The sequence below is a fragment of the Phodopus roborovskii genome, unplaced genomic scaffold, assembly GCF_943737965.1.
Source record: "Phodopus roborovskii unplaced genomic scaffold, PHOROB, whole genome shotgun sequence".
Taxonomy (NCBI): Eukaryota; Metazoa; Chordata; class Mammalia; order Rodentia; family Cricetidae; genus Phodopus; species Phodopus roborovskii.
The window spans coordinates 3,548,864-3,562,488 of NW_026126638.1; the positions used below are offsets into that span (position 1 = coordinate 3,548,864).

At 48.3% G+C, this 13,625-nt stretch overlaps 1 protein-coding gene across 1 annotated transcript in view; it reads right to left on the reverse strand.

The window, feature by feature from the left end:
* Positions 1 to 13,625, reverse strand: part of Prmt8 (protein arginine methyltransferase 8) — a 79,661-nt gene that overhangs the window by 28,765 nt on the left and 37,271 nt on the right. Inside the window, exons 3-4 of the mRNA XM_051173222.1 lie at positions 11,734 to 11,889; positions 9,090 to 9,153 (exon numbers count right to left, since the gene is read on the reverse strand). Coding sequence (XP_051029179.1) covers positions 9,090 to 9,153; positions 11,734 to 11,889 — 220 coding nt within the window. The remainder of the gene's footprint in view (positions 1 to 9,089; positions 9,154 to 11,733; positions 11,890 to 13,625) is intronic.

The window sequence follows — 13,625 nt, forward strand, 5'->3', positions numbered from 1 at the left end:
GGGAGAGCAGAAGGGAGGAGTTTAGGAGGGAAGGAAGGAGTCCTGAACTTAGCATCTGCTGATGACTAGGGTGTAACCCCACAACACACACACACTCCACAGCCGATTGGGGGCAGGAAATCACTCTAGGCAGGGTGAAGATGAATGTTCAAAATTGTCTCTCTAAAGGAAGCATGTGAGCTGCTCTCACACACTTCCATGGCTGTCCATGCTAATGTACAGCCCCCGGTCTCCCAGCCTGTTCTTTCTAAGCACATTCACGACTTCTAATTACACAGTCGTCTTTATTCACCGCTTTTGTGGTCGTTCATCTCGGTGAGGCTAGAAGCTTCGTGACAGCAATGAATTTTGTTTTCCTAGTCACACGGTTAACTCCTTTAATACCTAGCACAGGGCCTGGCATATGGGACAATAATGCTCGAAGGGCTGAATCAATGGAATTACTAATGGATCATTTCACTGCAGTTAGGAAAAGGAGAGGCAGTTGTCAGGAGCTAGTGGTACAGGTTCATCCAAAAGAGTCTCACGTGATTAATCTCATTTCTTATTTTGACAGCATTATTTGTCAAGTTAATAAATGAAATAATAATAACAATGGCTAACAGGTACTGGCTGCCGCCTGCCCACCAGTGTTCTGTTTCATACAGCGTTGTGCTAGAGGGAGAAACCTGACTAGGTCTCCAAGGGATGAAAGCATGCTCCTTAGAATTTGACTGTATGTGGGGTAAAAGGCCTGAGGACTAAGTTCAGGCCACTGAAGTGTAGTCACTGATGTGACTGCATCCTTTCATCAGACCTGTTGAGTATGCCACATGGGCTTGCAGGGTCATATAAAAAACTGTTACAGGCTGTGACAGCTTTAAAGCAGTCACTCCCCAGTCCCCACAGTAACACCATGAGGGCTGACTCACTGTAGTTCTCATTTCAGAGAAGAAACTGAGGCACACACAGACACTCGTCTAAGATGGCTGGCTGCATTTGCGCAGGTGAATGTGATTCATGATCAGCCCTTGCAGCGTCTCAGGAAGGAGAAAGGGAAGAACAGAGGAAAGCAAGAAAAGAGATACCATGATAGAGGGAGCCATTATAGGTTTAAAGAGAAATCTGGCACTAGGGAAATGTCCAGAGACCTACAAGGATGACCCCAACTAACAACCTAAGCAATAGTGGAGAGGCTACCTTAAATGCCCTTCCCTCATAATAAGTTTGTTGACTACCTTATATGCCATCCTAGAGCCTTCATCTAGTAGCTGATGGAAACAGAAGCAGACACCCACAGCTAAACACTGAGCCAAACTCCTGGAATCCATTTGCAGAGAGGGAAGAGTGATGAGCAAAGGGGTCAAAAACAGGCTTGGGAAACCCACAGAGACAGATGACCTGAACAAGGGGGAGCTCATGAACCCCAGACTAATAGCTTGGAAACAAGCATAGGACCCACCTAGAATCCCTGAACATGGGTCTCTGTTAGAAGGACTGGGCAGTCTATGGGGCCTCTGGCAGTGGAACCAGGATGTAGCCCTAGTGTACAAATAGATTTTGGGAGCCCATTCTCCATGGAGGGATACTCCCTTAGCCTAGAGATATGAGGAAGGGCCTAGACCCTACTCCAAATGGCTTGACAGATTTTGATGATCCCTCCTGGCAGGCCTCATCCTCCCTGGGGGAGTGGATGGGGAATGGGATAGTGGGGTTGGTGGGGAGGCATGGGAGGATGGGAGGGAGAGGGAATTGGGATCAATATGTAAAATAAGAAAAAAAAGTTTTAAATAAAAAATTAAAAAAAGAAAGAGAAAGCCAAGCATCAGTCCCACGGCACCCTAAAAGGAGTCAAGGACGAGTTGTCATTCAGGTTCACAAACAGTCCCATGATTGCATTCCAGAGCTGATCATTACATAGGTGAGTGGAGGTCACATTCACCATGGGATGCAGCTAGCATGTTGCTGGGAGCCAGGACCTCAGGCAAGGGACGGATGAGAGAATACTGGGTAGCTTGTAGTGAAAACCAAATTGAACAACACTGAAGTTTAAAGTTTTTAAATCAGTTGGGGACAAAGCATCTACCAAGTAGGTTTAGCTTAAGAGACAGCACCTGCCAGCAGCCTGTGAGAAGACCCCTCCTCACACACACAGCCACTCATGTCCAGTCAGAAGCCATGTGATGTGGTATCGGCCAAGGCACCAGTGGGAACTGCAGTGCACCATGTGTCTGGACCACAAGAAAGACTCAGCCAAGGCCCTGTGAAGCACAGACAGAGAGAAACTAGGAGAAGTAGCCCGGGAATGTGTGAGCGGGGATAACTGCTTGGCTTGTGTGGTGCAAATGAAGAGAAACAGAACATCATGAGAGCAGCAGAGAGGTAGGATTCACCCCAGTGAAAAGAAGTACCTTCTGATGACCACAGAAGCCCAAGTGCTTGGCAGTGAGGGCTTGTCAATCAATCCCACAGTGCCCAACATGGAGCTGATGTACAACTAGAGCAGCATCAGCTCTCTATCAGTCTGAAATAACATACAGCTAGTATCTGTGGAGTACCTAACATACACAAGGCCATGGGCTTCACATTTGGCTTGCCTCACTGCTCATCTCAACGCACCTCCTCTGTGGAGCAGTTTGCTCTCCAGTGAAAAATGATGCAACGGAGGCCTCCTGAGTTAGATTGCAGGCGTCCACTGCCACTGTGTCCCATCAGCTATCCTAAGGTCTCTTCCACCTGTGACACGTATCCTTAGGGACATGTGCAGGGTGAAGGAGACGGGGAGATACATCTTTCCCCTTTGGGTTTCTGGAGAGTAAATGGATTGTAGTTTTGTTTATTTATTTATGGAAATATACAACTTCCATCTCTGCCCTGATGTCAATCTTCACAAATGAGGGGACTTTCTGAAGCATGTTTCAGTGTCTCCCCACCCCAGCTTCTGTAATGAAGGAAACAGTAATTGTTGGTGTTTAAGTCGGAGGGAAGTGACTGAAACATGTGTGGGCCATGTGTGGATCGAGGCACGTGAAGGTGGCCCATCTGTGCAGGTGGCTTCCTGTAGGTGTGTGTCTCCGTGTGAATAAACCCACCCCAGGAGCCGCATGGAGGTGGTGAGGGAGCCGCACTCTGATTCTGGGTGCCAGGTATTTTGTGTTGTTATTTATGGCCCACCACCCACACTCCCGACACTCATACAACTGGTGGTGGCGGCATTTCTAACTCATCTCCATGGAAGCACTCACGCAAGTCAAGCTGTCCTCTCTCGAGGACACATGCCAAGGCTGCGTAAGCCGGTGCAGGGGACATGGCCTGCTTCGATCTCAACCAACCTATCTAGTCTAACTTCTGGGGAGGAAGAAAGGAAGGCCACCGGGCCTGGCGGACCCCTGTTGGTGTATATGGGAGTGTGTGCCTGAGACATAGGGGTAGATGGGTATTGGGGGGGGTGAGAACAGTCTAAGCCATAAAAATCCAGAGCATGAAATGGATGAGCTGGGGCTGAACAAACTAGATGTCCGTGATGCTGGGGAAAGATGAGGTAGATGCCGCAGGGCAGTGTGGGATGGGGAACCCCGAGTCAGGGGACAGGGGCCCAGCCCGGACATCTGACACCAAGTTGGGAATGGAGGACATTCCTCAGAGGACTTCTCTGAGTGGGACGGTGGTGCCCTAGGGAGGAAGAGGGCCCTTTAAGATGGAGGAGGGATGCCCCTTGGGAAGCTGTCTAGCCCAGGGTGACAGAGTGACAAAACATGTACATGGGTCAGGAGGCCGGGACTCTGGGAGACTGGTTACATGCAGGAGGATTGATCCAGTAAGACAATAAGTCAATAACAGGAGTCTAGCTTTTCAATGTCAGAGGAAGGAGGTCTGGATAGAGAAAGGGAGAAAAGGAGAGTGGACTCATGGGATTGAGTTAGAAGTGGAGGAGTCATATGAGCTCAGCTCCAACAGCATGTGAGAGAAGAGCCAGGAATGAGTGTTGTATAAATGTGTACACACATTCATCACACACATACACTGCATACGTATCCATGATACATAGACACATAGAACACACACAAACATACAGCGCACATGAACATATCATATACGTGCATGCACACATATACACATATGTGCGCACACATACATCACATACATACACAGTCCCCAGCTCTCTGCACGAGACACCTGAAAGCTGAGGAGCACATCCAGGCCCTTCCTTACTTCTAGCTGCTATCATCCAGCCAAGGACACAAGGAAAGAGCTGATTGAAGGCCGATGAAGTGGTAATGAGCCTGAAATGGCTGGAGCTTGGGAAGTCAGGAGTCTAGAAAAGGGGGGAAGCACACAGGAGCCAAATTGAAGATGCTTTCTGAGACCCAATCAGGAGTGACTGGAGTATCAAAGCGCGTAGTGAAAGCCAGGTAGAACCCACTTAGTACAGTATGGGTGTACAGTAAAAGTGTTCAAACTAAGTGAAAGGGTGAATAATTATAAAGAGAGATGAGATGACAAGACAAGATGAGAGACGAGGGGCAGACAAACAGATAGAGATAGCCATAGACAGAATAGAAAATATAGAGAGAAATAATAGAAGATACATGTAGATGGTTGATGAAAGATACATGGCAGATATCGACATACATGGATGATAGACACATGATAGCTAGAGATGATGGATAGAAAGGCAGATATATGGATGGATGGATGGATAGGTAGACAGACAGACAGACGCAACAAATAGGGAATGGAAGTTTACAGGATTTCAAAGTACCTCCCCTAGAACTAACTTGCTCCAAATATGTTATAACAATAGCAAAAAGAGAAATTAATTTGACCAGCAGCAAAAGGAATGGGAAAGTACAGGAGGAAAAGCATCTCCCAGAGGTTGGGAGTCACCATCAAGGAAGCCTACAGAGGGGTGGTGTAAGCACCAATAGAAGCCCCTGGGGCTGAGGAATGGAACCCAGGATCTCTAACAGTGAATCTCATTCCACATCTATCTATACTCACTCCTGCTCCTGCTTCTAGGACTGTGGGTGCTTGCGGAGCTCTGCATCCGCTCACAAACACACAGAGTACAGGAACAAGAGCTTAGGCTCCCCTCAGCCCCCACCTCTCCTTTCCTTATTTCCCACATCTGTTAATTGGGAAGAATCACTTGCCTGTTTCAGAGGGATGGAGAAGGGATGGGAGAAGCCTGGGAGTGTCACTCTGTGTCACCCTTATACAGACAGGGTGACCTGGTTTCCCTTCTCCATACTCCCTCTGTCCAGGTCTAGCACTTTTGTGAAAACACCTGTCCCCATACCTGCTGAGGGAGCTAAGAGATGCTAGAGACCAAGCCAGAGGTCAGGGTGTCTGAGCAACATTTGCCCTCCTCCGTCTGAGTGCATTGCCCATGCCTAGCACAGCCACTGCTCATACAGTGCCCCAGCCTTGCCCCTGTTACCAACACCCTCCCCTCTCTTCATCCTGCCTCCTTCTTTACCCAGCTAGACTCTGCTACACTTTGAAAGTGGCCGATGTCTCCCCAAATGCCTTGTGTCAAAGGCTTGGTCTCCAGGGTGGCATTAATGTTAAGATGATGGAGCCAAGTGAGACATTTAGGTCACTGGAAGCGGGAGTTGCTTCTCTCAGAGCCCCGAGTTCTTGCACAGTGGGTGTCAGGAAAGCAGTGAGCCTGGCTCCAGGCACCCTTTCCCCCTGCTCTCTGGTTCTTAATTTTAACCCCTAAAACTGAGCCACTTGCTAGTTGGCCTCTGGTACTTCATTATAGGAACAAACACCGACAAAGACAGATTGTGTTATCCATTTGTTGTTGTTGTTTTCTGGATCCTCCTTGCCCCTGCTTGTCTTCTCATCAAAGCTAGGCAGCCTCCAGCTCCACACACATACAAGCCAGTGAGTGTGGAAAGAGAAAAGCTGCACAACAGTGAGAGCTGGGCCCTCTGCACAGCGGGGTCCAGAGCTCTCTAGGAGAGAAACACATTTCCCAGCAATCCTCACTACCCAGCAAGCCCTGCAAAGAACACCCAGCCTTGCTTCTCCCCCTTCCCCTCCCCATCTAGCCTAAGACATGCCTAAGACAGCATTCACTTCCTGAAGCAAACCGAAACAAGCAACTACAGGCCTCAGGCCACCAACCACTGCCACCTAGAAGCCCCCACTGCTATGTCGAGACTGTCCCTACTCCGTGATAAAGGTCGCCCCTCCCCTATGATCTGCAGCTAGCCCTTCAAGGTCCTTGTCTCACATACCTCTTGCATTTCTGTTGAATCACATACATTTCCCCGGCTTCTCCCTTCCTTGACCCCTATAACCTCCATAGCTACCTCTCCATTTGTCCATTCCCCATTGATGAAAGAAAAGATATTTGTGGTCCCCACACCACAGCCTCCACTGATCCTCCTCTAACTGGACTCTGGCCGCTGCTACACTGAGTACTCACTGGTGACACTGATTCCTGCCATGTGGCCAAATCCCACTGCTGCTACTCTGCCATTACCCTGCCTCACTCACCTCAGCATTTCCTGGGCTGCTCCTGAATAGTCACCAACTCCCCCAAGTAGCATCTTCTCCGCTTCTTTGCTAGCCCCTCCTCCCCTGCATAATGTCCAAATGATGAGGGGCCCTTCAGCCCTGTCTTTGTCTTGTTTCTTTACTTCTAAGTAGCTCTGAGTGACATCACCATGTTGGTGAGCCCAAATGGAAGTCTCTGGTGACTCCCCCTGAGGCCCTAGACACAGAAATCCAAGTTCCCACAACATACCCACTTGGGTACCCTAAGTGGAGCACCCCCAGCCCTTCACAGGCAAACACAGCACATGGATTCTCCTGCCACCCCTGGGAGATCTCTGCCTGCAGACAGCCGCCTTGAGTCGGTTGCTCCTAACACGCCCTGTCCAGCCTGGCAGCATCGGGTCCTCTAGCTCTGCTTCTGAGGTTTTGACACAGCTCGTTTCTCTCTACCTCCATGGCTGCCTTTCATGGCACACATCACTCTCGGGAGCCTCTGGGATATTTGCTTGTGCCATTTGAGTCTGTAACCCATCCCAGTGCACCCAGCATAGCACCGGCAAGGCTCCTCCCCTGCTTAAAAACCTTCCAAACGATCTCCTCACCCAAAGGAAGAAATCCAGCTTTGTCTGAGAGTGGGCTGTGATCACTCTGGCCTCCCTCTCTCAGCCCTCCCCTCTCTGTGCTGTGGCCAAGCGCCTTTTTGTGTCCTGAGCCTGCCCAGTTCAATCCTGCCCAGAGCTCTCCTCCTGGAACATTAGGTACTTTGGCTGAGTGTGGCCTCAAACGTTCGTGTGCAGGATCCTTAGTTCCTGAGTGTGGTGGTGTTGGGAGATGGGGCCCAACAGAATGCTGGGTGAAGGGAACAGAGTGCCTGCAGATGGATTAGTGTCACTCTCAGGGGAAGGATCAGTCATGTGGAGAGCACCACATTTTGGGCCTCTTTGCCCCTCCCACATTTCCACTGTGTGTAGGAGCAGTACAAGGCTCTTTCCAGATACACCCAGTCAGCCTGGGATGTGCAAGTATTCAGAATGGTGAGCCAATTAAACATCTTTCCTGTATAAATGTTCCAGCCTCAGATATTCTGTCATAGCCATGGAAAACAGACACTTGGTCAGCCCGCTTCCTTTGTGGTTTTCAAACATGAGCTTGAATGTGCTGCCTGAGAGGGCGTCTAATCTAACGTGAGTGAAAGTTCCCCAGCTACCCTAACCCCCAAATGATCGGAAGAGGATTGTCACCAAGTGCTCTTCTCTGACTGGCCACTGCTTTCTTTAGCATCTGTGATTCTGCTCCCCACCGAAAGTAGACTCGGTTAGGTCAGGACATCAGTGGTCATATTCCCTGCTCTGCACCCAGAGCCAGGCTCACAGTGACACACACAGAAGTTTGTGGAATGATTTATGCTCCTGTTTTTTTTCATAGAGTCTGCAGCAAGTGGGTCAAGCAGCGAACAGCGCAGGTGGCAGGCTGAGGCTACACAGAAGTAGGTCTCTGACCTACTTGGAAGTAGTGTGCAGTGGGAGGGCCCTATAGTGTCTGATCTCTCAGGTCAGACCCATGGGGACATCTGGCTCCCTATGGAGGAGCTGAAGGATTCTGGGGTACAGCATGAAGTGCATCCAGGGTTCTATTCTTGGTCTTATACATGGGAAGCTAGGCTAGCCAACTCTTCATTGCCCAGGATCCCAGCCTCCTGTTCCACCCAGTTTCCACCCGTGTCTGCGGGTGAACCCACCCTACTTCTCTCAGGCATGCCCATCCCGCCAGGTTCCTTACGTCCCACCCTTTAGAACTGTCTTTTGGACCTGACCTTGCCACAGCCACTGTACTCACCTACTTTAGCCTCACGGCTCCTTCCAGTCCAACCTCTGTTCCAACCCATTCTTCACAATGTGGCCTCTGATCTACCTGCCGTTATCCCAGCTCCACCTCCACCCAGGACCAGGTATGCTCCCCGAATGCCAAGTGCTCAGCACCCCAACACTGAGCATGGGGCCTGGCACCTGTAGTTAGTCCTGCTGATGGAGAAAAACCATGGGAAGGTTGCCTGGTCAAGGACCCTTGCAGGTCTGAGCATACTGAAGACAGGCCATTGAAAGAGGGAGGCTGGGAATGTCACATCGTGGGAAGGGGACACATCTCCCCTTGTGATCAGAGTCCAGCCTGAGCAATACCTCAATCTCCAGAACAGCCCAATGGACCACACTCCATCAGTGCCAGGGCTTGTGGCGGGCATCCTGGCCAATACCCTTGGACAGGTGACAGAGAAGAACGGAGACGAGTGTGGAGAATGGAGAGGAGAACGCCAGTTGCCACCTTACAGACTTGACAGCCTACACTGGGCCCAGCAGAGGGCACGCATGTGAGCAGGACTCAGTCACAGAAGGGGCTGACTGATGGCTGGAGTGGGGCAGATGTCATCTGACTAGCAAGATAGGGGAATGTCGCACTATAGGGCCACAGTTATGTGAGTGGTGGTTTCAGCATAAGCTGTACCTCCCCCAAGCCACATGTCCTGTGCTCTCTGCTCCTGTGCCCAACTATGCTACCAGAAGCCCCTATCTCACCATTTGGAAAGACTCAGAGGTGGGCCTTACCATTGTCCAGGTGGTTGGCCTTAATGATCTTCTCCGAGTAGTCAGAAATACTGGAACATTCGATCTAGAAAATACACAGAACAAAAGGCATGGATTTAATGAGCACAGCTGCCTACTAAATGCTGGACTTTCAAAGTCCCCAAAGGTCCATGTACTAAAGGTTGGGAGAATTGGCACTGTGGGGAAGCAAAGGGGCCAAGTAGGACCAAGTTAGGTCTTTGGAGACAAGCCTTTGAGAGGGATACGGAGACCTCAGCTCCTTCTCTCCTTCCTCTCTTTACTTTCTCTCCTCCATGAGGGAAGTGGCGTTGCTTTTCCAAATGCACCTATCATGATTAGCTGCCTCACTTCAGGCCTGGAACAACATGGCCAACAATCTGTGCCAAGACCTGAGTCTGAATCAAAGTAAACTTCTCTACCTTTGGAGTTGATTATCTCAGGTATTTTGTTACATAATGGCAATCTGACACAGCACCCAGAACCAATCGAATAGATAGAAAAGTTGAGGTCCAGAGAGGTGCACAGTCTTAGCCACAGCCACACAGTAAATTTGTGGTAGCTAGAAAACTAAGATCTGGCCCTTTCAATGGGTGTCATTTTACTAAATCGACTGCTTTGCCTAGAGACCCAAACCCACTGGTGGAGACCCTGCTTCTGTGCTGGAGCCTAAAGAGTAGCTGATTGATCTCACCATCCTGGGGAGTGGGGTGGGATGGAGGAGGGCAGAACAGACTAAGCTCTCTTGAAGAAGGGTGGAAGGCAGAGCTAGGCCAGAGTTACCATGAGCGTCCCTCTACATCCCATCACTAATTGCTACCAGGGTAAAGTGGGTACATTCTTTAACAGGAAGGTCAGGACAGCTCTCAGGATTGGTCTTAATAGAGCCTTCATCCAGTAGCTTATGGAAACAGAAGCAGAGATTCAAGCCATGTCCTGAGCCAAGCCGAACTTCTGGAATCCAGTTGTAGAGAGGAAGGAGTGATGAGCAAAGAAGTCAAGACCGTGCTGGGGAAACTCACAGAAACAGCTGACCTGAGCAAGTGGGAGCTCATGGACTCCAGATTGGTAACTGGGGAACCAGCAGAGGACTGAACCAGATCCCCTGAATGTGGGTGTCAGTTGGGAGGCCTGGGCAGTCTATGGGGCCTCTGGCAGTGGAACTAGTATGTATCCCTAGTGCACAAATGGACTTTGGGAACCCATTTCCTATGTAGGGATACTTTCTCAGCCTAGATACAGAGGGGGGGGCCTGGGTCCTGCCCCAAATGATGTGACAGACTTTGATGATCCCCCATGGGAGGCCTCATCCTCCCTGAGGAGTGGATAGGGGTGGGCTGGGAGTTGGGAGGGAGGGGAACAGAAGGATGGGAGGGAGAGGGGACTGGGAATGGTATATAAAATAAGATTGTTTTCATTTAAATAAAAATTATTGAAGATAAATAGATAGATAAATAAATAAATAAATAAATAAGAGCCCCCTTTATCAAGGCACACACACAAAAGCTAACTCTAGACTCTCTGGGTAGTGTTCTCTAAAGGCCCTTGTGCTGACATCTCAGTCCTTAGCCTGTTGGTTCTATTGGCAATGGTGAAACCTTTTAGATGAATGCAGGCACATCAAGCACAGAGACCACCTACCACGGGAGCCCACCGGCCAGGCTGTGCACTTAGCTCCTCATTTCCCCTTTTGGCCATCACCCTTCCCTTCTCTTCCCTCTGTGTCTATTCTCATTACTTGCTTCCTTCTTCTTTACCTTCTACTTCATTTGCTTTCCTCTAGCTTTCCTCCAACTCTCTAGCACCTCGTATCAACTCCTTCTATGTGTCCATCCTTAGCCACGGCTTCTGTTGTCTCCCTCCCCAACCTCTCTCCCTCCCCAGCGGAGTGGACAGTGGTCCAAGGGGAAGCCTGAAACAGGAACAACTGGAACAACGAGCTAACGGGAAGAAGCTGGCTAAACCTGGCAGGAATAGAGCCGCTTATGATAGGCAGACTATGCCAAGTTTCCACGGAAAGGCACCAAGCAGTATCCCTGGCAGAAACTTAGCTGTTATCCCCTGATGACTCGGGAGCCAGAGACAGTGCACTGCTGTTCCTCTGATCAGCCTGACCATGCTGGCACTAACCTGGGCCTCTGTCCTCGAAGGGACAGTGTAGGATTACCAGATGGCCTCAAGGCCACTGAGATCCATGGCATCAGGGTCCCATGCTGATGAGATTTGAGAGCCTGAAACAAGGAAGGGTCATAGAAGTGATGGTGATGGTGATGATGATGGTGATGATGGTAGTCATGAGACTGATGGTGGTGGTGATAGTGATGGTGGTGATGATGGTGATGGTGGTGGTGGTATAAATATGATTATATTGATGTTGGTGATGATAATGGAAGCAGTGATGATTAGAAACATACTGTAATTGATTATGTCTGCTCCTTTAGCAAGAGAGATGGACTGGGGCTGAGAAGGTAGCATTGTGATACAGCAGTTGCCTAATATGCTCAAGGCTCTGGATTCCAGCCCCAGCACAGCAGAAAAAAATAGAAAGAGATGGTGGATCAGGGTGGGTCTTTGTAGGAAGGCCCAGAGAAGGCCAGAGGCAGAGACCATTCTGTAGAAGCCAACACAGGAAGGGTGACATGCTTACCCCAAACACCTTCTTGGCCCCTGCTTTGGCAGCAAACATGGAGAGGATCCCTGTGCCGCTCCCAACATCTAGCACCACTTTGTCTTTGAACACGTGCTTATTATGGTACATGGAGTTCCGGTATGTGAGTGTCCTCACTTCATCCTTCAGCATTTCCTGCAGGGCAAGGAAAAGAAAGTTGAAATCAGGGGACTCAGGGCATCTGGGAACAGCACATCTGGGTCACTGGAGCACATCTGGACCACAGGCAGTTGAATCATCCCACTAACATCTTCTGGAACCACTTTGACATCACTGGGTAGTTGATGAGGATACTGTAGTACTTGCAGGTCACATGCCTCGTTCCAAACCAAGCCAGTCCTAAGGTCTACTTGAAAGAGAGCTGAAAGTTATAAGAAAGGAAGACTGTGTCCAAACCTACTCCAGTTTACCTAAAACCAAAAGGAAAAAGCAAAACAGCACAGAAAAAGATATCCCAGAAGGAATCATCAAGCTATTATCCTCCCTAAGCTTACATCAATTCTGCCACCACCTTTCACATCTTAGAAACTTAGTATCTTTCTTTTGTGGTTTTACTTGTAGAAATTTTAGTTCTAGGAATCCACAACACTATGGTTTTAATTGTATGTACTGTATGACCCCTGATGGAGATTACCTTTTCAGGATATGTTCTCTCTCTCTCTCTCTCTCTCTCTATCCTTTTCCCTCCCCCTCTCTTCTTACTCATCCCTCCCCTTAATCAGTCTAATATGTTTTATTAATTTAATTAGTCTGAAACTAACTTTTGAGGGACATACAGCAAACTTATAGCCACATTACACTGAATGGGGAGATTGAAAATTTTTCCTCTAAGACTGGATAAGACATGGGTGACCACTTGCTTCACACTTACTCAGAATGATACTTAAACTCTTAACTAGGGTGTAAGAGGAGAGGGAAAATAAAAAGGGACAGAGATGAGAAAGGAGAAGTTAGCTGACTCCCATTTGCAGAAGCCACGATCCTTTTTTTATTTTAACCTTTTAGACATATTTAATGTTTTAGAAGCCACGATCCTTTTATTGAAAGACAATACAGACTCTGAAAAACTTATCTCCAACAAACACTTTCAGAGAATAAAATCAAGTTCAAAAATCTGAAGCTTTCTAGACACCTATAATAAATATGAAATGCAGAAAAATTCACAATAGGCTTAAAAAATTAAATATGTAGGAATGAATCTGACATCAGAAATGAAGTAAAAAAAATCTGCAATGAGAGCTATAAAACACTGGGAAGAAACCCAGGAAATATCAGAAAATGAAAATATTCTCACTGGATAACTACTGGGAAAATGGCCACAAATTTAATACAAGTCCCATTACAATTCCAATGATGTTCAAAGAACCAGGAAAATCAAACCTAAAGTCCCTGTGGCAGCACAAAAGATTAGAACACAAAGTAATCTTGAATGAAAAGGGCAATGCTGAAGGGACCGCAAGTTACACTGCAGAGGAACCGCGGCAAAACAGCATGGTGCTGGTATAAAAGCCAACACACAGACCAAAGGAATAGAATAGAGAACCCAGAAACCTATGAATAAAGTGAGGAAAGGTGTGTGTTGGAGAAAAGATAGGTTTTATTTTTCAATAAACAGTGCTAGGAAAACTGGATAACCACGTGTTGATGAATGTAACTAGATCCCTATCTCTCACCCTGTACAAAACCCAACTTAAAATGGGTCAGAGATATTAATGCACAAGACCTGAGACTTGGAAAAAGGACACTTAGTGATGTAGACACGGGCAAGGGCTTTCTGGACAGGGGTTCAGTAACTCAGGAACAATAACAAAAAATGACAAATGGGGTTGCATGGAATAAAAAGGCTTCTCCCAGCCAAGGATGCAGTAGAG